Source organism: Catharus ustulatus, chromosome 26 (assembly GCF_009819885.2).
Source record: "Catharus ustulatus isolate bCatUst1 chromosome 26, bCatUst1.pri.v2, whole genome shotgun sequence".
Lineage (NCBI taxonomy): Eukaryota > Metazoa > Chordata > Aves > Passeriformes > Turdidae > Catharus > Catharus ustulatus.
The window spans coordinates 5981665-6007226 of record NC_046246.1 but is presented as its reverse complement, the minus strand read 5'-3'; the positions used below and the strand labels follow the sequence as shown (position 1 = coordinate 6007226).

Below are 25562 nucleotides of genomic sequence, written 5' to 3'. Positions count from 1 at the left end.
CACACATCCCTCAGGCAGCAGAGCCAGCACACAACACCCAAATCCCTCCTTTTTAACAGCAGAAATTCAGCAGAGCTGAAAAATTCCTCATGTGCGCCATGGTGAGGTGACAGCAAGGAGCGTGGACCCATTCCTTGGGCACAGGGGGAAAATCTGAGCCTGGTTTTCCCCTGGGGAAAGCACGTGGCAGCTCCAAGGTCAGATGGAGCCAGATTAGCTGGCAAAGCACGGCCAGGGCCGAGGAGATGCCAGCTTTGAGCTGGCCACCAAGTAAACAACAAAACTCCTGGAGAAAGCGAAACCAGCCCGGCCTCGTGCTCGCTGGTAAAATTAACCCAGCAATAAATTTGTATTCAAATGTGTTTCCTCAGCCAAGCCCAGAGGATCTGGTCATCTCAGGGGCCGTGCCCCGGGAAACTCAAGATGGAAAGTGTGTGGAAAGTCTGGGTGACCCCAAGGCAGCAGGGCAGGGTCCCTGCTGGGGCAGCATCCTTTGTCCCCAGGGTGGAGGCAGGGATCCATCCCAACTGGGGGCACTGGGATGCTCTCCAAGCCCCTTGCAGGGCTGACAGGGATGGATGTTGGCAGCCAGCCGGGGGTCAGGGGCCTGGACTCACACACACACGAGCATTTACATATGAAACACTCCCAGCTCCAATATCCGCTGCTGCTGCCTCCACCTCCCCGGGGAGATGAATACAGATGAGGGGGGGAGAAGGGAAAAGAAACCTCTCCAGCAATAAAACCTTGTTTTCCTCCAGCTCTGGCCAGCTCCAGGGCAGGCTGGGCTGGCTGGCTGCAGTGCTGGGAGCACATTTAGATCCATGGCAATGCCAACAGTGACAGCAGGATGCAGGGCACAGCATCCCCACCATTCCCTGTGGGCACCCCTTTTGTGCTTGGAGGCATAGGGAAGCTCCCCAGCAGTGTGAAATGGCTCAAACTGTGCTGGTTCAATCAGCATTTGGCCTCCTCCAAGCACAGAACGCCAGACTGGTTTGACTGGAAGGGACCTTAAAGGCCATTCCATCCCCATGGGGCAGCAACACCTTCCACCAGAAGGTTCCAACCTGGCTTTGGACACTCCCCCCTGACTTAAAACCACAAAGAGTTGTGGTAAACACAGCTGGTGACAAAAAATCAGCATCACTGGGTCTAGAAGCAGCAAAAGCCACAGACTGGGCTCCTCAGGACGTGCCAGCCGTGTTTCCACGTCCTTGTCCCAGGGAGCAGAAAGTGCCACGAGCTCTGGGAAGTGGGAGCCAGCACTGCCAGCAGGGCTCTGGGCAGCACCTGGAGAGGGGAATGCTGCCAGCTCAGCTCCTGCAAGCAGTCACCTTGTAAACACAATTAATAATGTCATCCAGGCTGCCCACACATCGCTCTGGCGGGCAGGACGGGAATTCACCGAGCTGCAGCTGGGGCTGGAAACTCTGTGTGAGCCCCAAAATGTGTAACAGGGCTCAAACAGCACCCAAAGCAAACCCAAACAGCACCCAAAGCAAACCCAGCTGTGGCTGCCAAGGGGCTGAAGGGGACAGAGCCACCACCCCGGCACACCCAGCAAGCACAGAGCTCCTTTCACATTGATTCCCCGTGCCAGCTGCAGCGAGGCTCAGGAAAAATTCATGCTGGACACCACGGCAGCACAAGAAAGTGAATGATATTCCTCCCAGACTCGATAACTCAGGGCAGCTGTCAGCACAGAGCTGTGGGATTAACCCTTCGCGGCGGCACGGGAGGGTGGGGACACTGCCAGCCCGCTGGTGACAACTCCCTTGGCTCCCTGCTAAATTAAACATGGAATTGATTCACCTTTGTTATACAATGGGATCAGCTGGTAAAGCCCAGCTAGGCCTTGCTGTAAAAAGGGGCAAGTCAATGACAGCATTGTTGGTGACAGGCGATGGCATTCCAGGTGCCTTCTGCTCTCTATTCTCCCTCCAGCAGCCCTGCAGCAGGATGGGGCTGGCTGGGAATTCCAGAAGAAAAAAATCTCTGATAGCAGGGAGGATAAAAAATAGAAGGCAGGGGAGAAAAAGCATTCCCAGAGCACCAGGTAAGGCGAGCTGCCTGTGACAGAGGGACAAGGGCTGCCTGCCTCCAGCCACCTGCCAGGGGCCAGCCCAGCACGATCGGGTGTCCCAGCTGCCTCTCCAGGGACAGCCTGAGAAAGAGCTCTGGGAAAGAGCTTTAGAAAGGAGAGAAGTGGGAAAACAGCAATCTGCACCCGGGTGCCACGCGGTGAAAACAGCCTGAGCAGGGCAGGGTCAGCCCCCAGCCCATGGGAACAGCAGGAATTGGGGAGTGCCCTGCAGCAGGAATGGGAGCTCAGTCTCCTGAAGCAGGAATGGGAGCCCAGTCTCCTGAAGTAGGAATTGGAGCCCAGTCCCCTGCAGCAGGAATTGGAGCTCAGTGCCCTGCAGCAGGAATGGGAGCTCAGTCCCCTGCAGCAGGAATGGGAGCCCAGTCCCCTGCAGCAGGAATTGGAGCTCAGTGCCCTGCAGCAGGAATGGGAGCTCAGTCCCCTGCAGCAGGAATTGGGGAGTCCCCTGCAGCAGGAATGGGAGCTCAGTCCCCTGCAGCAGGAACGGGAGCTCAGTCCCCTGCAGCAGGAATTGAGCTCAGTCCCCTGCAGCAGGAATGGGAGCCCAGTCCCCTGCAGCAGGAATGGGAGCTCAGTCCCCTGCAGCAGGAATGGGAGCTCAGTCCCCTGCAGCAGGAATGGGAGCTCAGTTCCTTCCCCAGTTGTTATTTCCCTGAGCTGCTCCAGCGCTGCTTTGTGCCCAGCTGCAAATCCAAGGGGAGGACAAAGGAGGGAAGTGAAGGGGAGCCCTGGGAGCACCACCCCTCCTGGCTGCCTCTCTGGGAAGCCAGCAGCTCCTCCAGGCCGTGCTGGGAGAGCTCCATCCAGCCCAGACAGATGGTGGGAGCCTCCCCCAGCCTCTCCCCACCATCACAAATACCTCTCAGGGTGCCGAGTCCATCCAGGAACTTCTTGTACTTCTCCAAGTTCATCTTGCAGCCAGAGCCACCCTTGCTGCTCAGCTGGGTGGCATCAGGGCACCCACAAGCTCCAGCCACTGTCCCCAGCTCAGCATTCCTGCTGGACTCCTCTCAGTCGCCCTTTGACCACTGGCAGTGTTTCCTTATTTGATGAAAGCTCCCAGGGCTGAGGCCAGCCCCCTTTTTGCAAATGAGCCCAGCAACTGCCCTGGGCCCCCTGGCATCCCCCATCCCACCCCTCCAGCAGCTTGCAGAGATTCTGTGTCCTGGGGATATTTCCAGCAAGGGAATTGGGAGGGGAAGGGAAAAAAAAACCCCAATGGGATTTAAGCTGGCAAGCAATAGGCAGATGGGATCCCATCCTTGTGGGAAAAGCCACCCTGGTGATTGTGACTGACACAGGGCTGACAGTCTGGGAGAAACCATCACAAGAGTGCTGTAAAATGTTGGGAAAATGGTTCAGGTGAGAGCCAGGAGCAGATGGGGAGCAGATCCCTCCTCTCTCTGCCCCCCAACACCCACCACATGCTCACCTCGCCCTGGTTGTGAGGCTCTTACAAAGCTCAAAAGGAGATTTACTGGTTTTAAAGGAATTTTTTGGCAGCAGGAACCAGCCCAGAGTGATCCAAGTGCCTGATCCACTCATTGCTGCCTTTCAGCAGGACTGGTGTCCACCAGGCATGGAGCAGGACTTCTGTTAAATCAAATAATACAGACAGCAATGACAATGATAATTATAATAATATAATCATCAGCAGCAGTGTTGAAATGTGCTGTCATGGAGGTAGATCCTGCTCTCCTCATTCCCTGCTTGGAAAGATCCCAGCAGATTGAGCAAGACCCACCACACGGTGCAGGATCATCCTGCCTGGGCTCCCACACAGCATTTCAGCTGTGCCAGAGGAAGGGGAGAGAAACAGAGCAAGGATGTGCTGCAGGAGCCAAATCTCCCCCCAAAAAACAGGGGGGAAGCTCCCTGAAAATCAGGGTAGTGTGGAGATTCCCCTCATCCACAGGCACATGAATCCCTGGCTCCTTCACCCTGTGTTGAGATGTATCCCCAGAATATCCCATAAAAATATGAATAAAACCAGAACACTCATGGAAGCAACCCTGTGTCCACCTCCTCCACAGCTCCAGGACAGACAGACACTCCTCCAGGGACAGACACACACCAGGGGTATCACTTTGCATGGTGAGCAGAACAAACCCTGCAGTTGCTCCTTGTGCCCCTGACAGCTGGGAACCAGGGAGCCAAAATTCCCTCTGGGAGCTCCCAGTTGGAAAAGGGGGGACAGATTCTGCCTTGTCCTCACTCTGATCACCCCAGCACCCTCTGCACACCCCTGGGTGCAGATGGATGGAGGTGACATCCCATTCATCCCACCATGAAGAGCCTGGATTTAGGATCTGGAGGTGCCTGGTGCCCACAGCATCCCTGGCACCACAGGGCCATTCCCAGCCATCCCCCCCGTGCCTTCAGCAGCAGAATAAAAGTTGTTGGAGAAGCCAAGTTGTCACCACTAAAAATAGCACAATGGAATTTTCCTCTAAAGGAAGAAAAAAAAAAAGGGGGGGAAAAGAATCCTGATCTGTGCTGACAAAGGAGCTGTGAGAACAATCCCAGGGAGGGGACATCAGGTCCTTCCCCTCCAACACCCCCAAACAGGCACAGGGAGCTGAGCCCATCACAGGGGGACAGTGAGATCCCACCTCATTTATCTCCATCCTCTCCTTCCCAGCAAAAATGAGAGACCAGACCCCACCAGGATGGACACAGCAAGGAGGAAACTGCTCCAAAATTCCAGCAGCAGGAGGGAGAGGCAGGGAATTCATCCCAGACCCCACTGAGCTCCCCCAAACCCTGCCTTGATGGGGAGAAGGGCATTTCCATTTCCCTCCTGCTGTCCTGAGGGGGTTAATGGGAAGTGGGATCCCATCCCCAAAGCTTCTCCCCCGTGCTGGGAACGCCAGGAATTCCTGCAGGAGGGAGGATCTCTCCAGCTGGCTCTATCAGCACACTGAGAGTGGCAGGGGGGACTCAGGGCAGCCCCCCCAGCTCCTGCAACATCCAGGAATCCCAGCAGAGCAACTGCCCTGGCAGCAGGAACGAGAAGCATCCCAAACAGGCGGCTGGGATGAAATCCCTGCCCAGGCAGCAGGATCTGGAGGCGCCTGCACTGAAACCACCAACCCTGGCTGTCCCCACTGCTGTCACCTCACACCCCAGCAGCCCCACGAGTGGGGATGAGGCTGCTCCAGCCACACCAGGAGTGTTGGCACAGCCAGGGATCCTGGACATGCTTGGGGTGGATTTATTTAGGGATGATCCTCAAGGCTGCAGTGTCACCCCAGCCACACCAGCTGTCCCCAGCATCACTGTGTCATCTGAACACTCCTAAAGCACAGGGCTGGTGTGGGGGGCACTAATTAAGGCTCATTAGTGGCACGTGCTTAGCAGGACCACCAGGCTGGGTGGGAAGATGTCCCAGCCCTGCTCCTCCTGCAAAGGAGACGCTCCCACAGCACAGATTTACCAGCAGCAAAACTGCCCAAGGTCAGCTGGAATCTCCCAGCCCTTGTACACAGTTCCCTGCAGGGAAAAATAAGCTGCTGGCAGAAGCATTTTTGTAGGACCTGAATAATGATTAATAAAAATCAAGATGAGTCCCACCCTGACAGGACACAAAAATCCCACTGGGATCAAGGCAGGAATGGGGTGCATGGCTGGGGGGGGCAAGAGATTTGGAGAAAGAGCTGGTTTCAATCCCAGCCATGCCAGGATTATGCCCCCAACCTTGGCAGGCTCTTGAGGAAGGGGAAAAAACTCCCAGCAGAGCTCAAGGTGGGCAAAAAGGAAGCTGGGAGAGAACACAGCCCACGCAGGTGCTGCAGAGGTGCAAAACACAGCACTCATCACCTGTGGGAGGCTGGAAAAGCTTCCCCAGCACCATTAAAAAAAAAAAAAAAAGTTCATCTGAGCAGAGGAGGGCAGGCAGGGCACTCACCGGAGGGAAACAGGGCTCAACAGGAAATGAAAAATGGAAATGCAGGCTTGTCACGCACAGGAAAACAACAAAATAAACACAATTGTGGCCTCCCAGCGCTCCCAGCTCGCTGGCTCTGAGCTCTGATAAACAGGGGGTGACAAAGGGACACTCCAGGCATGGAGAGGACACAGCTGCAGGAGCAGGCAGGGCAGATCTGTCCCACCTCTGCTGTGAGCCACAGAGCCAGAGCCAGAATCAGAACCACAGGTCTGGGATCAGAATCACCCAGAATCTCCCAAACCATCCTGCACTCCCATTTCCCCTCCCCTCTTCCAACAATCTCTGGGTTTCTCTCTCCCAGAAGCAGGACACACATCTCAGATCTCATTTGATCACATCCATGGGCAGACAGAGCAAATCTGATCACTCACACATCCCTGCAGGAAGCTGAGGCTGGAGGAGCCCCCTGCCCGGCCCCCCAGCCGGGTGAGATCCATCCACACACACAAAACATGAATTTGGAAGGGAAACTTCCCAGCTCATTAACACAAGCATCTCCATGCAGGGAATTTCCTTGGCTGTCTCCCCTCTCCAAGCTGGAGCTGCTTGAACACCCCCAGACCCCCCAGACAGAGCAGCGCTGAGAGGTTAAATCTGGATTTTCCCGGGAGAAAAAGCATCTGGAAGGGAAGGGAGATGCCAAGGACAGCATCCAGCAGGGATGAGGGGTGTGCTGGAGCCACCAGCTCCCTGCTCCACCCCTGCTCCCCCACCAGCACCTCCCAGCACCGGCTCTGCTGGTTCCCACCCCACCCGCAGATGGGATGGGATGGGATGGGAAAGGTGTGAGCAATCAGGGAGAGGAGCAGCTCTGTTGGTCCTGCCCATGGGCCTGGGAGGGCTCACCCAGCGCCGGGGGGCACAGCAGGGGTGACCAGCCCCAGCAGTGGGGGTGACCAAACCATCCCAGCTGTGCCTCTCCCCAGGGCAGGGATTGCCTCACCTGCCTGGAAAACTCACCTGTGCTGCTAAGATCCAGCTACACACAGAGCTTTGGGCATGGGGAGGGCTGGATTATTGGAGATCAAGGAGTGGGGTCCATTCCAGGGCTTCCCAGAGCTGATTCCCAGCTGCTTAGTGCATCCTCCTGCCACCCCAGGGCTGTCCAAACCTCCTGCTGCAGCCAGCAGCGAAACACTGCCCCGTGCAGGAACCAGCCAGGCTGAGCCCCTGCTCCAGGCAGGGCTCACAGCCCCTCTGTGCAGGAGGATGGAGCTGTAGCCACAAATCCCAGCTCATTCATGCCCACCCCGAGCTCTCCTTAAAGCAAGACAGGAGGAACTGGAACTTGCATCACCCTGCTGCTCCCACAGCCTGATTTATCCATTCCAGATCCATAAAAAAAGCACTTATCACCCGGGTATTCAAACAATGGTGTTAAGACACTTTACATTTAAATAAAACCTCTTGTTTTACTTCCCTCTGGGAGGTTCCTTGCCACTGGCATCAGCCACGGTATGTCCAGAGCAGTCTAAACTTAGCTGACACAAGCGAGACGAGCCTGGAAAGGAGGTTGGCTGGGACCCAGCAGACGGAGGTCAAAGACTCTGATCTCACCCCCAAGCATGAGCCGGGAAGGAAAAGGCTCCAGGGGAATGCAGAGCTGGGGAGAGCAGGCAGAGAACAGCCCCAGCCCTTTCCAGAGGCTGCTCACGGATCAAAGCCTCCGGCACGCCGCGGTCACGTCCCGGTGACGGTGCCAGCATGTGAGGCCACCTTGCACCCACCTCCTGCCCTCCCAGAGGATTTTCTCTCTGCACCAGAAGCTCATGGGAAGGAGGAGAAGCAGCCAAGAGCTCCAGGAGCTGGGAGAGGAGGGCTCAGCACGGTTCTGGTTCATCAGCAGGGCACCAGGACATCGCCGGTTCTGTTTCCGCTGATCCCAAGGATGCTGGAGGGATGGGGGGAGGCACACGCCACTCTGCCAGGCAGTGCCAGCCCAGGAGGGACTGCTGGGCCTTGGCATGGGGATGGCACCATGCAGACAGCCAGCCAGGCCAGCTGAGGTGGATCTTGTCACCTACAAGACCACCAGCACCATTTCCCCGCTGGCCAAAACAAACACAAACAAAGCAGCTCCTTGCTCCAACCTCAGGCTGCTCCAGGCTCCTGCCACCTTCCTGACCCCCCTTTTGCCTCTGGTCCACCCCCTCCATGCCAGAGAATGACTCCCACACACTTCCCTCCCCAAAAATCCGGGTTATTCACCCCATGACACAAAATCACACAGCTCCCAGCCCAGCTTCCCCCACACTTGCTCCAGCCAGGGACTCTCCACTCTAAAGTGGAACTTGGCCAATCCTCCTCCCGAGGGATGAAGAGGAAGAAGGGCTTCCTCTCCCCCAGCCAGGAGTCACCACCATGCCACCAGTCCCAGCAGTGCTGTCACAGGCCACAAGGGCCTCGTGCAGCCCACTCAGCACCAGCCAGGAGTGACGTTCATCCCCGTGGGATGCAATCCCTTACACCAGGAGCAGGCTGCACGCTGGGAGAGCTGCTTGGCTCAAGGAACAAGGCACCCCAGACACCTCCAGGTGCATTTGTTGTGGCACAACACCAGCCACAAGTGAGAAAAAAGAAAGTTCTTCAGAGATGGGCATGGCCAGGAATGCCACCCACCACCAGCAAGGCTCCAGTCCCAACAGAATGAATCCTGGTTGATTTACACAAGAGTCCCCCACCTCTCCTGCCCACCCCAGGGTTTCCTCCAGTCCTTGGGACGTTGTTCCCTCCCTGACTGAAGCCAGGTTACTCAACCAAGGTGACAAACCACCTTGTGCTGTCCCAGTCCAAACAAGCCAGGCCACGTGCCGGACACCACAGAGCAGGCAGAGACAGCGCCGGGAGCAGGGAAAAGCTTTGGAGATGCCACAGCTCCAGGTTTTCTACCCCCAATCCCCCAAAAAACACCAGTTAATTATGAGAAAGAAAGGATTTGAGCAGGATTGATTAGTTAATGTTTACAGCACTGGAGCAGGGGAAGCATGACCTGTGTTCTGAGCTTGGCAAAGCCGCCGGCACCCTTGAGCTGCCGGGGGCTGCTCAGCACGGGGCCACGATTTCCATGTGCTGCCTCCTGATTTCCCAAGGGGAAAACACAACAGGAGGCTGCCATGGGAATGGAGAGTGACCTCAGGGTGACAGCCAGGTACCCCTTCCTGCCCAAACCCCAAAAAGCTCCGGCATCACCGATGCCGTCATTCCCACCGGGATCCGCGGCAGGTCCCGGCCTGTGCCTCAAGGATGAGGCAAGAAGGGCTGGAATCCCTGCAGGGAGCTGGCCTGCTGGCTTCCAGCTGGGCCACACTGCTGAAGGTGGTGGCACTGGGGACCTGCCAGCTGCAGGTGTGGAGTTCTTTCCAGACAGCACAACCCCGACGGAGCGAGCGCCAGCGAAGCGCTGAGACAGCACCACCCCCAAAATCCCCACTTTTAGCCCCATTCTGTGTTGAAGCCACCCCCTCAGGAGCAGGGCACAGCAGGTGGGTGTCCCTGCAGCGCTGATGCAAACATTGCTGATGGTGTCCTCCCCCAGCAGGGCCGGGATCGGGATCATCCCCGCGAGCCCCCGGAGCCGCAGCGCTGCGGCACAGCTCCCCGGCACCCCGCTGCCGAGGTGGGTGTTCTCAGAGAGAAAAGAATCACGGGGATCTGCTTCACTCCTGCTCAGCAGGGGAAAAATCAGGATTTGGAGGATTCCTCCCTGTTTTGGGATCCTAGCTGTGCTGTTCTGCTCGTCTCCAGACCTGTCCCGGCTCGCTCAGCAGAGGCCTCGCTGCTCAAATTGGGATTTTTTAGGGTGTTTAGTGGTGCTAAGAGAAATGCACTTATAATCCTGGTTCTGGCAGTGCCAAGTGTCCTCCTTGCTGTCAGTGTCAGGTCCTGGATGTGGCCACCACAGCCACCACCACAGGTCTCCCCACTCTCAGCCCTCAGCAGTCACATTTCTGTGAAAACTCTCTGGTTTTGCAGGATTAAGAGGGGGAGGGGACGAGCCAGTGGAAAACTTGTTCTGGACAGGAAAAACCAAAGGTTTACAGGAGCTGCAGTGGGGAATAACAAGGAAGAGACCAACCCAGACCCAAACAACCCAAACTGGGCTCCCACTCAGCCCTTGCAGCGCTGGTGGGATGTCCCAGGAGGGCTCAAAAGCAAAAGAAAGCTTTTAGGGAGTATAAACACTCATTTCCCCTACACCACAAACAAGCTCCAACAACACCCAGCAGGGTATTTCCAAGTTACCACCAGCTTCCTACCATATCTCAGTGCAAAAATCAGAAATTCCCTAGAAAAACTCCTTCCCAAAAGAACCCAATTGCTCATGGAAGGCAGAGCAGGGAGAGGGCAAGGGGAGCCCAGGTGCCAGTGGTGCTCCAGCCATTCCAGACCCTGGAATTTCCATTTCTTTATTGGAACAAAGCAAACCCGATGCAAACAGCAGCTCCTTCCACGCCGGCACCCGCGTCTCCACGCTGAGCCCAGCTACATCAAAGCAGCTTTTTGTTAATAAATAAAAAAGTTTGTCAAGTACTCGGACCCGCCCTAGTCACGTTTCCCTGTTCATTTCCAAGGCACCCAGTGAGGTTTTATTCCCTGCTCCCTGTAGAGGCTGCACATCTCTCCCACCTCTGGGATGTTTGAGTGAATCAGGGAATCCATTATCCATTAATCCACAGGCAGAAAGGAAAAGGAAACCGGCGCTGTGAGCTCCTCTCAGCCCGGCCATCCGCGTTTTAAAGAGACTTGGCTGCTAAACTCACAAACCGGAGCACTGGGAGCCCTGTGGGGCTGGAATCTGGGCTCCAGGACAAGCCTAGCGCTGCAGCAGGGGAGGAGAAGAAAAATAATAATAACAAGCAGAAGAATGGGAACGCACACAGCTGCCGGGGGGATGAGCTGACATCAAAACTGCAAACTCACTGCCGGTACCGGCACCTTGGCCCCGCATCCCTGCCCGGGTGCTGGGGGGGCTCTGGGGACATTGGGGGGTCCCCAAACCCCTCGTGGCACCGCGGGTGAGGGCGCAGGGATGAAGGATGCGCTGCTGCTCCAAGCGCCGGGGGGTCCGGCTGGGATGCTGTGCACCCCACGGGAGGGACAGACAGACCCCAAAACTCCAAGGAGAGGCAGGCAGGGGATGTGGGAAGCTCAGGTAGGGGATGTGGGACGCTCAGGGAGAGGATGCCGAGCGCCCACGGACACCCCACACCGGGCACGGCAGCGATGCTCATCCCTCGGGCAGCCCACGCAGGGATGCTGAGCCCACGGGCAGCCCACGCAGGAGCAGGAACCACACGCGGGGACGCTGCTCCCCCATATAAATCCCACCTAAAAACCCCGGACACCCCACGCGGGGGACACCCGGGGCGCTCCGGCGCTGTCCCCACGTTGGGCACTCTCGCATTGGGACACCGAGGATGCTGCTGCCCCCCGAGCATCCACCGCGGGGGCGAGAAAACAGCGAGAAAACACCGGGAAGGCACCGGGAAAACACCGGGAAGGCACCGGGAAAACACCGGGAAGGCTCGGGGAGGGCTCGGGGAGGGCTCGGGGACGGCGCCGGTTCAGCCCCGCGGAGCGGCCCCGGCTCTCTCCAGGCCCGGCCGCGGGGCCCGGCGGGCTCGGTACCTTTGTAGCGCTCCAGCACGTCCTCGTAGGCCTGCACGAACTCCTTCTCCTGGCTGCGGTTGGCCGGGAGCAGCCCCGGCACGTACCCGGCCATGGCGGCCTTTGTGCCCGGGCTGGGCGCAGCTGCCGGCGGCGCGGCCAGGGCCCGTCTGTGCCCGTCTGTGCCGGGGCCGCTTCCGCCGCGCCGCGCCCGGCACCGACCCGCCCCGGGACCCGCCCCGGGGACCCGCCCCCGGCCACCGGGACCCGCCCATGGCCACCGGGACCCGCCCCTGGCCACCGGGACCCGCCCCGGGACACGCCCCTGGCCACCGGGACCCGCCCCTGGCCACCCGGACCCGCCCCGGGGACACGCCCCTGGCCACCGGGACCCGCCCCCGGGACCCGCCCATGGCCACCGGGACCCGCCCATGGCCACCGGGACCCGCCCATGGCCACCGGGACCCGCCCCGGGACCCGCCCATGGCCACCGGGATCCGCCCCGAGGATCCGCCCCTGGCCACCGGGACCCGCCCCTGGCCACCGGGACTCGCCCATGGCCACCAGGGCACGCCCCTGGACACGCCCCTGGCCACCGGGACCAGCCCACCGTGGGGACAAAACCTTGTGTCGTGCCCACCGGAAGGGACACGCCCCTAGACCCACCCATGGCTCCCGGGACCCCCCCGAACCGGCCCGGTGACCGCCCATTAATGGGGACAAGCCCGTGGACACGCCCCCATGGACACTCCCACGGGACACGCCCGCGTACACGCCCATTGGACACGCCCATGGATACGCCCATTGGACACGCCCATGGACACGCCCATCCGGAACAGGCACCGCCACCGCTGAGGCCACGCCCCCAATCAGGCTCCGCCCCCCGGTGCCCGCCCCGGGCCCGCCGCGACCCCTGGCGGCCGCTCCGGGCAGCACCGGGCGGGAGGGGCGGGGGGACAGCGGGGGGTGACAGCGGGGGGTGACAGCGGGGATTATACTGGAGGTGACACAGAGGTGACAATGGCTGTGACAGCAGGAACGACACCAGGGGTGTGTGTGACACCGGGGGGGTGACACTGGGGGTGATACCGAGAATGACATCAGAGGGTGACACCCGGAGTGACATCGCGGACAGCACCAGAGGGTGGCTGACACAGACAATGACACCAGAGGGTGACACCAGGGGTAACACCATGGGAGGGGTCGTACTACACTGCCCAGCTATGATGCCATGACCTCCCAGTGCCACGCTGTCACCCAGAGACCCCCCAGTGACAATTGGTGCTGCTGGCACATCCCAGTGAGCTCAGGAAGTTCATCCCAGTAGACCCCAGCATAACCAGTCCTGCTGCCCCCAGTATGGGGGTCCCCACTCTGCTTCCAGCATGGCACAAGCTGGGGGGGCTGCCGGGGATCCCCGGGCTGTGATCCCGGCTGGAAGCTGTGCCCAGGGACAGCCAGACCCCCTGGCACTGCCTGGAGCGGCTGTGGGGACCCCTCTGCATTCCCTGGTGAGGAACGGAGCCCTGAGAATCAACTGGGGGACTTTGGAGGGGATGGAAAGGCCCCACCAAGGGGAACAGTGAGGCAGAGCCAAACCCCACGAGGAAATTTGGGTTCAGGGCCAAACCTGCCTGGCACCCCCATATCCAGAGAAACCCCACTCTGCCCCCCCAAATCCCAGCCGAGCTGACAGAGCAAAACCTCCCGTGGAAACAGGGGCACGAGGGTGGCTGTCCCCAGGCCAGGGGACACCCCAGTCCCCCCAAGAGCCACTCACCCCCCGCTGAGTCCACAGGACACCCCCTGGTCAAACCCAGCCCCCCCCACCGGGGCCATTCCCGGCCCTTTTTGGCCATCTCGAGATGTTGCTTTTTCACCCCGATGCGCCGTTCCCATGGCAACTGGAGGGCCCGGCTGGGTAACCACGGCAACGAGAAAAGCCCCATCCCGCTCAGCCAGACACCCTGCGTGTCCCCACTGTCACCCAGGGACCCCCGAGCCCCCTCAGGGTGGGGGGAGCCGCACCCCGCATCCCTCCGGGGAATGAAGAGGGACCAGGGGCAGCACCTCCCTCTTCCTCCTCTTCCTCCTCCTCCTCCTCCTCCTCCCGCACCGCCGGCCTGGGGTGGGGTTACCCAAACCACCCCTCTCATCCCGCTTTTGGAGGCATCTCCCTTTCAGCTTGGCGCCTTCATTAGGAGAAGTAATTAACGTGGCACAGAGCGCCGGTGCCCTCCGTGGGGAGGAGGGATTCGATCGCAGCGATCGCCGCGACCTCGTGGCAGGGCCTTTGTGCCCAGCGGTGCCGGGGGCTGGTACGAATCCTCAGCGGAGCATCCCACTGGGAACGGCCAAAAAATCCCCTGGGAACGACCCCAGCCCGCGGAGCCGCCCGGCACAGAGCCCTGCAGAGGTGCCACATCCCTCTGACCCAAAAACGCGTTCCCAGGGAAAAGGAGAATCTGTGCCGGCCAGCTGGCACTCAGCGATTCCTCCTCGGGCAGCGGGAATGCTGCTCGGGACCTGCCCCGAGCCGGCGGCTTCGCTGCTCCCCAGGCAGCGGAGAACAAGGGGGTTTGTTCCCTGTCCCCGGGGATGAAGCGCAGCTCCCTGGCTCTGCCAGCGGCGCGGGTGACGCGCCCGGGTGACAAAGGACTCGCAGGAACCTTTTCAAAGAGTCCTTGGAAAGCCCCCGCGACGCCTCGTCCATCACCCTGTCCGCTCACCCCTGGCACCCCGGAGTGCCCCGGCCCCTCCTGCCCCAGCAGCGCCCGGCACAGCCCTGGCAGCAGCGAGTGCTGGTACATTTAGGATGAAAGAGCCTTTTTTTCCCCCAAAAGCAGCACCCCCCGCCCACCCTCACCCTCTGCCAAGCGCCTGGAGCGAGACAGAGCAAGGCAGGGCCAAGGGTCGGACTCTGACCCTCCACGTCCTGCTCCCCCCTCCCCTCCCACCGCTGCCTTGGGAGGAGATGCCAGAAAAGCAGGGAACGGCTCCAGAGCTGCCTGGGGACCTGGCCAGCGTGGCCCAGCCCCCCACAAAGCCCTCTCTGGGCACGGCTGTGTCCTCCTTTCCTTGGCTCTGATGGTCAGAAGGGATGCAGAGACTGCTGGACCCCATGGACAGCAAGGATCAAGAGCCCCCCAGATCTCTGTGTCCCCCCAAAACCAAGATCCCCGTGTTCCCCAAACCCAAAAAGGTGCCACTCCTTCTGTGTCATCTCTACAAGGTCCATGGTGGCACAAGGATGGGGTTCTCCAGCCCTAAATGATGCCCAGGCTCCATCCCCAGGCCCTGGTGCCCCTTCCTGGGGATCCCAAAAAGCCAAACCCTATCCCCTCACCTCACTGAGAGGTGCAGGTCCCCCAGGGGACATTCCTCAGGCCACCATCCCTGGTCCCAAGCCTGATCCCAGCGGGAAGAGGCACTGGGGCAGCCAGCGCCCTGCAGACATTCCCACTGAATAATGCAAGGATCTGAATCAATATTTCAGCTCATTTTCAAACTTGGTGACACAAAACTGTCTCCGAACTCTTCTTTTTTTTCCCCAGCTCAGCACTGTCTCACTGCACCTCCCGAGTTATTTTTACTGGGGAATCTGCATGAGACCGAATTTTGTGACATCCCCCTGCCTTTCATCACGGGCTGGATCCAGCTGGGGTGATGACAAGCACTCGGCATCCCGGGCAGAAACAGAGCTGGGGAATGGCTGGGCCTTGGCAGGATCCATCCCTGGGGTGGGGGAGGATGGGGATTTTGGGGCACAGAGGGTCCATGAGAAGCAGTGAATATGGCAGGATCCTGGTACCCCTCCACCTCCCAGCCCCAGGGGTTTGGGATTTGGGATTTGGGATTTGGGGCAGGGCCAGCCACACCCTGCACATTTGCCTATCCCAGCCCCAGACGGTGCGTTCTCAAGAACCATCATTTGAATCAACTGGTTCTTCCAGCCCCGGGATTCCCGGGCACAGCCGGATCCACACGCACCCCCCGTGCCACGGGGCAGGCAGGGAGGGAGGGAACAGCCCCCCACAGCCAGCCCTGACCTGGTGGCACCTGCCCCAGGTGCTGTCCCTGCTCCCCAGCGCTCCCAGTGTCCCCAGCACTGGGGCTGGTTTGGTCACTGACTGGGGGCTGGCAGCGGCCACCTCAGGGGTTTGTCACCCTCGTGCCCACCCCCATCAGTGAGATAAAAACCCAGCCCCGGGTTTGTCTCGGAGCAACAGCCAGGGACAGCCCGGCCAGGGCTCAGCAGGGATCCCTCGGCATCCCCTGAATCCTCAAATCCCCGTTTGCTCCGGCAGGAGCAGATCAAAGGCGCCCGGAGATGTGGACAGAGCCCGGCAGACACACATCAAAGCCCTCGATGGCCATTTGGCCCCAGTGAGGAATCAAATCGCAGCTCTGGTGCCTGGAGCCACCACCCTGAGCAAATTCCCCCATCCTCCTCCTGGAGCGGGGTCCCAACCACCCCCACAGCGCTCGGAGAAGGAGCCAAGGTGGGTCCATCCCTGTCTTTGTTTCTGTTTCCCATCCCTGCTCCTTCCCCTGAGCCGCGACTGGGTCAGCAGCACAGCGGGGACACGCTGGGCACTGTCCCCTCCACACGGGGACACCAGCATGTCCCAATGTCCACAGCCATGGAGCTGCTGATGGCACCACAAAGGAGCAGCCCCAGCTCCATCACCCGGGCGGGAATCCCAAACCTCCCCCGGCAAATTCCTCCCCGGAGTTCAGCCAAGGGCATTGTTCCACCAAGGAGCCTTTCAGTCCTTAATTAAACATTTTAATGTCACCCAGCCCGCGGGCTGGAGGTGCGCAGTCATCCCTTAACCCCAGCGCTGAGGGGATGAACCCGGAGCGAGCCTGGAGAGGACAAAGCCATGGCAGGGACAAACCACCACCCTGCTCCTCGGCCACCAGAGCCACATCCACCCCTCCCCTCCTCTCCGCGCCCATCCCCGGCTCCCTGAGGAGCAGTGGGGTCCAGAGATGACCCCAAAATCATCTCAGTCACCGCGGGGGAGCACCGCCAATCCCCGGGGGGAACCAACAAGGCGCTGCCTTACCTGCGACCCTGACGACAGCCCTCTCGGCCGGGTCCAGCACCGAATCTTGGCTCTTCCTCTTCCTCTGCTCATGGAGGGGTAAATTCCAGGGCAGGGTGTCCCCGGGGGGACACGGGGAGAGGCTGCCCGAGCGTTCACTGCGGTAGGAGCGCTCGCTCCGGCACGACCGCTCGCTCCGGCAGGAGCGCTCGCTGAGGGTCTCCTCGTCGGAGGACGACATGGCCCAGGGCAAGGGCAGGAGGGCGGGCAGGACGTCCCCGCGGGCAGCAGCACCCTGGAGAAGGAGCAAACAGCGCGTGACACCGGGCCGGTGGCCGCGGGGCTCTCCTGGCCACAGGTGCTGGGGGTGGTGGAGAAGGGATCGCCCACCATGGGTGTCTCTGCCCTCTGGGCCGGGTGGATCAGCCCTGCTGGAGGTGCTGGATGCTGCCTCAGTTTCCGCCCTGCGATGGGGACAGTGGCACGGCTGCCCCTCTACCAGCAAAGCTCACGCTGGCATCCCTGAGCTCACTCCCACAAAGCCAAGTCCAATCTTTCAGGCTCGATTTCTTTGTGCTCGGTACAAGAAGGAGCATCAGCTCGGCTCTGCCCTTTGTACCTGCAGGTTTTTCCCTTCTGAGAATGAGGATGGCTTTAAAAATCTTATTAATCATGGCAGAGGAAGATGGTAGGGCTTTCTGGAGCACGCCGGGAGTGAGCTGTGCCGCGTACACACGCTGGGCAAATAAGCACCTTGCATGAGACATATTTAAAATAAATCTCATTGTGTCCTCTAGCACGGCCAGGAAAAATGCCTGAGACTCCTACAACCGATGTGCCGCGGCGCAGGAGCCGCCTCCATCACGCCGAGCCTTTCCTTATTCCCATCATTTAATCAGCAAAACAGGAACAAAGAGACCCAAAAAAAACATTGGAAGAAAGGATTCCATGAGTCATTCACCCCCCATTGAAAAGCTGTGAAAAAATGAATCGCGGCCCAAAGCCGCGGCTCCCCCGGCAGCCCCGGGGGGCTCAGTCCGGGTGTGGGGCTGGGGGGGCTGCGGGGCCGGGCGGGGTTCGGTGCCCAGGGAGCGGCAGGGCCGGGGGCTGCGGGGGTTGGAGCCGGGTTTGCGGCGCGGGCGGGGGGGCAGCAGGTGCAGGAGGCAGCGGGGTGCGGGCACGGCTCTGCGGGGGCACACGGGGCCGGTGTGGCCCCCCCCGGGTCCTGCTCACACCTGGTCCTACCCCCCCTCTCCTGGCACCCTCCGGTGCCCGCAGCTCCAGCCCAGCCCTGGCTGCTGCTGCCCCCCTTTCCCGGTCCATCCCCATCCCCACCGGCCGCCCTTCCGCGTTCCATGCCCGCTGCATCCCTGTGTCCTGCCCTTCCCGCTTCATTCCCCGCTCATCTCCCGCTCTGACCCTGCGCCTTCCCGCTCCATCCCCGGCGCTTCCCCGCTCCATCCCCGGCCCATCCCTGCTCCATCCGCCGCCCTTCCCCGGTCCCTCCCCGGTGCGCTCCCCGCTACCCGCAGCCCCGCTCACCCCCCTCCGGCGTTCCGGTACCGACTCGGCTCGGGCAGGACGCGGCGCTCCGGTGCCGGCCCGGCCCCGCCGTGCGCTCCCGGTCCGGCCGCTCCCGGCCCCGCCGTGCGCTCCCGCCGCCGCGGCGCCTCCCCCGGCCCGGCCCGGCCCTGCCCACCGGGCGGCGGGGAGCGGCGGGGGGGTCCCGGCCGCCTCCCGCCCCTGCGCCGGCACAACCGGCACCGCCACCCCGGGCACCCCCGGGCAACTCCCACCGTGAGCCCTCCAAGCTGCCCGTGCTGCTCAGGGCACCCCAACGCCTGCTGGCTCCCCACCCTGCACCCCCAATGCACGGAGCGACCCAGCATCCCCCCCCGGCATCCTCCCAGCATCCCCCTTCCATCCTCATCCTCCGCATCCCCCCAGGCTCAGGGTAATTAGAGCACCCATCGATCGGGGATCGGGGCCAGCAGCCGCAGCGCATCGCGGGGGACACGAGCTGGGGACACGAGCAGGGAGCGGGGGACACGAGCAGGGAGCGGGGGAATAGGCTCGGGACACGAGCAGGGAGCGGGGGACAGGCTCAGGACACGAGCAGGGAGCGGGGGACAGGCTCAGGACATGAGCAGGGAGCGGAGGACAGGCTCAGGACACGAGCAGGGAGCGGGGGACAAGCTCAGGACACGAGCAGGGAGCGGGGGACAGGCTCAGGACACGAGCAGGGAGCAGGGGACAGGCTCAGGACACGAGCAGGGAGTGGAGGACAGGCTCAGGACACGAGCAGGGAGCGGGGGACAGGCTCAGGACACGAGCGGGGGACACGAGCGGGGGACAGGCTCAGGACACGAGCAGGGAGCGGGGGGACAGGCTCGGGACACGAGCAGAGAGCGGGGGACAGGCTCGGGACATGAGCAGGGAGCGGGGGACAGGCTCGGGACACGAGCAGGGAGCAGGGGACAGGCTCGGGAAGGTCCGGAGGGCCGCGCTGGGACAGTCCTGAGCCGCCCAGGGCCTCACCTGCGGGGCAGCCGCGCATCCCAGCCGCAGCCGAATGTGTCCCAGCGCCAGGCGCGGAGCGGGCAGGGACACCAGGAGCAGCCCGAAGGGGTGGCGGAGCTGCAGGACAGCCCCAGCCGCCTGGCAGGAGTGAAGCAGGATAAACCGCTCCGGCTGACGGCAGATCCAGCCGCTCCGCACCGACGGCGGCACCCAACGAGCAGCAGCAGCTCCGTGCCACGGCCCGGGGCCAGCGCGGCTGCTCCCGCGGCGCCGCACGCGGCCCGGCCAAGCCCGGCGCCCCAATCCCCCCGGGGTCTCGGCGCACCCGAGTGCCCCGTGGGCATCTCTCCCCCGCCGGTTTTCAGATCTCATCCCAACACTTCTCGCTTCCCGGTGCGTGTTTTTGCTGAGTGCTTGCAGCGAGGGGGTGGGACGCGCTGGTGGAGGACACAGGGCGTGGGGTGTGGTGACACTCGCTCCTGGACGCGGCTTGGGACGTGGCTGGAGAGGAGCACGTGTTGCCCTGCGGCGCTGCCCGCTGGGATGCAGGGATGGGGAGGAAGCACTCGGCCAAAACCCGCCCGGGTGTGGATACACCGGTGGGGTGACCCCAAAGATGCAGGGCAAGGCCTCGAGGACACGAGGTCCAGTTGGGGATGAGGCTGTGAGCTCTGGGAACCCTCATGGGCTGCAGCCAGGCCGGACTGCTGTTGGGGAATTGGAGGCAGAGTAAAGGGTGTACTGGAAAAGGGCGTGCTTGTGGGTTGGCACCGGTCCCACCATCCCAATGACAGGTGACAGTGACAGGGCCACCATCCTGGTGCCACCCTGACACTGCTTTCTGTGCAAATCTCACTCCCTTGGAGCGTGCGGTCCGGTCCATACCGGACACTGCTGGATCAATGCAGCACTCCTGTGATCCCCAAAATCACAGGAGACCCCAAAAGCCGTGGGAGCTGCGGAGCAGGGGAAGGCTCATCCCGGCCCCAGAGGCGCTGGGAGGAGGGAAGCGCCTCAAGAACCAGACGCTGCCGTTCCCAAAGCTCCCGGACGGGTTGGGCGGCTCGGCCGCGTGTCTGCAGCGCTGCCGGCCCCCAGAGCCCGGCCCCGGCCCCCAGAGCCCGGCCAGGCCAGCCCGGCCCCCGGAACACGCTGGGGTGATGCTGTCACACCCTCGGTCACCCCTGCTCCCTCTCTCGTCTCCCTCGGGACACCACGAGGCTGCGGGAAGCCCGGTGCTGGCTGCAGGGTGACGCGTGTCTTTGTCACCCCGTGTCACCAGGCGGTCTCCAGCCTCCTCCTCCCTCCTCCCGGTGCTCTGGGAGCAAACCCAGCCAATTCCAGCCGTGCTGAATCCCCGAGGAGCGCGGGCGGCTGGGAGACGGCGCCTGTTCCAGCCTGCGTGGATCTCACACCCCGAGCGCGCTTCCCGAGATCCCTCGCAGCGCCGGGAGGTGCTGGATGGATTTATTTGTGCTGCGAATCTGGGTTAGGATCCTGCGTTGTTTTGCCGACGTGGAGACAGGGAATCGTTATTTCAGGAGGAAGGGGGAGGCAGGTCCTCCCTAAATAATTTTATTTCCTTGTTCCTCTGCTGCTCAGCAGGATTGAGGGAACCCCTGGGATCCTGAGTGCTGAGACCTTGGACATCCACAGGGGAGATGCCCCAAGAACTGTCCCCTCTCCCTCATTAAAACCTCTGCCCAAGCTCCAGGCTGAAATCTGCCTTTTCCCCTGACTTTTGATAAATTATTCATCTCCTGAGAGTTGTTTGTTCCCCCTCTCTCTCCGAGGCAGAGAGGAGCTGCAGATGATGCAGAGGGAGCTGCAGGAGGTGGGGGCTCAGCCCAACTCTCCCAATTCCCATTCCTGGAGGGATAAAGGTTGCAGGACAATGGGAATGAGAGGCTGGGATGGTGCTCTGCCCTCAGATCCCCATGGAGATCTCCCACCCCGGTGCCTCCCACCCAGCTGGGACGTGGCATCACCCCCGTGCCAAAAAAGCGACAAAAAAGGCAAAGAGCAAAATATAAATTTGGAACTACAACAGGCTGGATATGGATCTGTGGTGAGCCACACTGTGGAGCTGAGGATGCTCCAAAATCCCTTTGCCCAGGGAAACTCAGGCAGGAACATCGGATCCATTTTCAATCCTTTCTGCTCAGGCAGAGCCTTGCCTTGCTCTCCTCTCCCAGCAAAACCAGGAGTTGATTTTTTAATCTCTAATGAATTTAATTGTTTTCATCATGTCTTTGATTATTCCCTCGATTGGCTGAAATTCCTGACAGAGCTTTTAACTGGAGGGGATGGATGGTCCCAGCTGCGATAACGCCGATCTGCGGAGCAATTCCATCCTGAACGGATCTAAAGAGCCACTCGGGAGCCAGCAGCGTTCAGATCCCGATATTTCCTCTGACATCTGGACAGCTCCATGGGATGAGTCACTCTCCACACCAGCCAGGCTTTTTGCTGAGCCTGGTTGGTTTTTTTTTCCCCTCCTTTTTCTGGAAAAGTGACACTTCCTAATCAGAACAGGTTTTTTTCCCCTCCTTTTTCTGGAAAAGTGACATTTCCTAATCAGAACAGGGGTTTTTTTCCCTTCCTCTCTCTGGAAAAGTCTTAATCAGAACAGGGTTTTTTTCCCCTCCTTTTTCTGGAAAAGTGACATTTCCTAATCAGAACAGTTTTTTTTTCCCTTCCTCTCTCTGGAAAAGTCCTAATCAGAACTGTGTTTTTTTCCCCTCCTTTTTCTGGAAAAGTGACATTTCCTAATCAGAACAGTTTTTTTTTCCCCTCCTCTCTCTGGAAAAGTCCTAATCAGAACAGGGTTTTTTTTTTCCCCTCCTCTCTCTGGAAAAGTGACATTTCCTAATCAGAACAGTTTTTTTTTCCCCTCCTCTCTCTGGAAAAGACCTAATCAGAACAGGGTTTTTTTCCCCTCCTTTTTCTGGAAAAGTGACACTTCCTAATCAGAACAGTTTTTTTTTTTCCCTCCTCTCTTTGGAAAAGTGACATTTCCTAATCAGAACAGTTTTTTTTTCCCCCAAACAGCAATTCCTGGGAGTGCTGGCCTGTGCTGCTGTGAGGCTCTGGGTGCCACCAGGCTGGGAAAAAGTTTTGATTGCACTGGCAAAGCCATCCCCAAAATCTTCTCTGCATTCCTGGTGTCTCCACCAGCTCACATCTCTTTGGAAAAGGGAAGGATAATTGATAATAATTAATTATCATCCATAATGAGTGATTTCAAGTGTGGAGGTTCATTAAGATTTGTCCTCCTGGCTGGCTCTGCTGCCCAAATTTCCATCCATGGCTGAAAGCCAGGGAGTGACCCTGGGGATTTGCAGAGTGGTTTGGTGAGGAACCAGCTCCTGGAACAGCTCAGCCCTGCTTGGATTTTCTGGGTGCTCCTCCTCAAAATCCCCCCAGGACAAATCACTGAGGAGAAATAATTCCATGGCACCTCTCCATTTCCATCCCCAGCACGATTTTCTCTCTTTATCCATCCTTTATTTGTTCTGGCAGCTCTTTCCACCTGAAGCCATTCCCTTTTCCTCATGTGGCTCCTGGATTTCCCTGTGTTTTCCTCCTCCTTGCTCACTTTTATAGGTGGAATGCTGAGATCCATGGAGCACTGATATCCAGAATTTTCATATTTAAAGCAGCAACCAGAATCCCTGAGGATTTTCAGTGTCTATCAGTTATTGCAAGGACAGCCAGGAATTAATTAGTCAGGAATTAGCCATGATCCAGCCAGGATGGGGTCTTGGGGTATTATTCCTGCTTTGGGCAGGAAATAGGAGAAAAATATTAAAATTGATATCTTTTGATTAAAAAAAAGTTTTTTTAAAATTTGATATTTTATTTAAAAATTTAAAATGATATTATTTCTAGAGTTAGCTAAAATAGAGGGAACACACAAGGCAGAGTGTGGATCAGCAGTGCCAAACAAAGGCAGACACAGGGAAGAGCCAGTCCTGGGTCACAGAGCAGAGGATTTGAAGCCAGACTGGGAATTTGGAGCTCTCCAGTGCCCCCCTCCCCCAGGAGGGACAATGTGGCTCCCTGTGACTCAGCCAGAGCACAGAGAATCCATCTGGGCTGGAATATGGATCCATCTGGGGCTGGGGGGAGGGAGAAACCTCGGGCAGTGCTTGGGAAGGCAGATTTGGGGGGAGCTGAGGGATGGGACAGCAGAAATCCCAGCAAAAGCTCCAACCCTGCTGGGATGGCTCCTGAGACATCACTGCTGTCCTGTGCAATCCAGGGAAGGGTTTCTTGTAGTGCACTTTGTTCAAAGGGGATAAAATGGAGATCTCCTGGTTCAGATTTCTGTCCTGGACACCCCCAAAATCAGCACCCAGCTGGGATCCCTCATATCCAAGGGCATGGCAATCCCAGGGATTCATCCCCAGGAACAGCACAGACCCCTCTGGGGCAGGGCAGGGGTCTGGAATGTCCCTTCTGGAATGTCCCTCCTGGAATGTCACATCCCTGCCCCCAGAGGTCACAGCCTTTGTCATCCCAGCTGGGATTTGCTGGGATCAGGAATCTCACAGCAAAGATCCAGCATTAACTCCACCTCCAGCAGTATTAAAAACGTGGATTAAAGCACAGAGCTGGCCACTCTCCACATCCCAGGGATTCACCCCCTTCAGTGCTGCTCCAAAAATGAGGGGATTTGGAGGGAATGGAAGGAAAAACGTCCTGGGCTGTGCCAGGGGCTCTGTGGATCCTGCTGGAATGTGGGATTTCAAACCCCCAGTGAGGAAATCTGCCTCCCACACACTGAAAAACCAGGAGAGATCCCAAATCCATCCTCTTCTGAATCCGTGTGGAAACGATGTGCTTTTGCCCAAAACAAAAAAGACAAGACAGAGGCAAGGAGACATTCCAAAGGGATATTTACTGCTCCACCTGAGGTTGTTCCCCTCCAGCCACAGCAGGGCTCCTGCCCCGTGCTCTGGGGGTTTTCTTCCAAGAGGAATTCCAGTGGGAATCACGGCCTGGGCTCCTCCTTGCCCATGTGGTAGTCGGGGGGTGTGTACTTCCCTTCCTTGATCATCTTGTCCCGCTGCTCCAGGATGATCTGGAGCCGTTTGGCCTGGCAGGGACACAGGGGGGTCTCAGAGATCCCTCAGGGGGTCTCAGAGATCCCTCAGGGGGTCTCAGAGATCCCTCAGGGGGGTCCCAGAGATCCCTCAGGGGGTCCCCAAGGCAGGTCCTGGCAGCCCCATAAATGTGGAACCCACACCAACCCCAGCCTAGGGTTCCTCACTGAGTTTGAGGCTCTTCTCAAAGATTTTGCGGCTTTCAGGGTGTTCTGTACTGGTGATATTTGGTTTTCCAGCCCAATTTTCTGAGCAGGATTTCGTCCTGGATGTGGATGCTGCTGGAGAAGCGCTGAGGGCAAGGAGAAAGGTCCGCCCCAAAACATGGAATAATTTGGTTGGGAGGGAACTAAAACCCCATCCAGTCCCACCCCCATGGGCTGGGACACCTCCCACTGATCAGGCTGCTCCAACCTGGCCTGGAACACTTCCAGGAACGGGGCAGCCACAGCTTTTCTGGGTTCCCACAGCCACCGCAGCCCTCGGGGAAGGAGCTGCTGCAGGTCACGATCCCTTCTCACACTGGGAATGAGCAGGCAGCGCTGCCACACAGGGCTGGAACCACAAACCTTCCCCAGAGCATGGCCCTCTCCCCAGCCCGACCCCGCACCTCGAGTCCCCCCATCCTGAGCTGTACCCCCGCTTTGTCAGCACCCCCTGTGACCCCTCAAAGCCCCCCCGCTCACCCACCAGCTTGGTGCGCTTCATGCACTCCATGAAATCCTCGTACTCGAGCTGGCACTCGCGGCGGGCGCGGGTCTGGCCCAGTCCGTGCCCGCACTCCACCCACTCGCGCTCGAAGGCGTGGCACAGCGCGGCCTGGCCGTGCGGCTGCGGCATGCTCTGCCGCAACAGCCAGCTGTCCACATCGATGCCCAGCTGTTTCTGCAGGCCCCAGAACGGCATGGCTGCGCTCCTGTCGCGCCGCCGGCACCGCCGCCCCCCCCCTCTTCACGGGCCCGCCGCCGTCCTTCACGGGCGCTTCGCGACGTTCCCGCCGTCAAGCGCCACGCACGTCGCGGCAGCGCGTCGCGCTTTGCGGCTGGGCATAGAGAGAGCGGCAGAGCGGCCCCTGCGCTGTAGCGCCCCCTGGCGGATGGGAGGAGTCGCTGCACGCCGCGCCCCAGCGCCCCCTGGTGGCCACGGGCTCAAAACGCGCCCAGTGCTCCCAGTGCCCTCCCAGTGTCCTCCCAGTGCCTTCCCAGTGTCCTCCCAGTGCC

General features: G+C 59.8%; 2 protein-coding genes across 7 annotated transcripts in view; both read right to left on the bottom strand.

The window, feature by feature from the left end:
* Positions 1 to 18311, bottom strand: part of MACF1 (microtubule actin crosslinking factor 1) — a 151688-nt gene extending 133377 nt beyond the window's left edge. For 2 of the 6 annotated variants that reach the window (XM_033080499.2, XM_033080500.2), the window contains exon 1: positions 16736 to 17001. In XM_033080499.2, the coding sequence (XP_032936390.1) occupies positions 16736 to 16955 (220 nt within the window). In that variant the 5' untranslated portion in view covers positions 16956 to 17001. Of the gene's footprint in view, positions 1 to 11684; positions 11837 to 16735; positions 17010 to 18256 lie in introns of those variants that run through there. The other 4 variants (XM_033080489.2, XM_033080486.2, XM_033080501.2 and 1 more) reach the window with 4 other exon arrangements.
* Positions 18312 to 24118: 5807 nt separating this feature from the next.
* NDUFS5 (NADH:ubiquinone oxidoreductase subunit S5) lies at positions 24119 to 25351 on the bottom strand. The gene is made up of 2 exons (XM_033080652.1): positions 25033 to 25351; positions 24119 to 24335 (listed from the first exon to the last, which is right to left on the bottom strand). Exons 1-2 carry the CDS (start codon positions 25246 to 25248, stop codon positions 24231 to 24233), a joined length of 321 nt encoding a protein of 106 aa, XP_032936543.1. The 5' UTR covers positions 25249 to 25351; the 3' UTR covers positions 24119 to 24230.
* Between the last annotated feature and the right edge of the window lie 211 nt (positions 25352 to 25562).

Excerpts from the sequence above, each read along its gene's own strand:
- NDUFS5 (XM_033080652.1), bottom strand. The coding sequence starts at position 25,248 with ATGCCGTTCTGGGGCCTGCAGAAACAGCTGGGCATCGATGTGGACAGC. Across the intron at positions 24,336-25,032 it reads GCATGAAGCGCACCAAGCTG|GCCAAACGGCTCCAGATCAT; the intron begins GTGGGTGAGCGG and ends TGTCCCTGCCAG.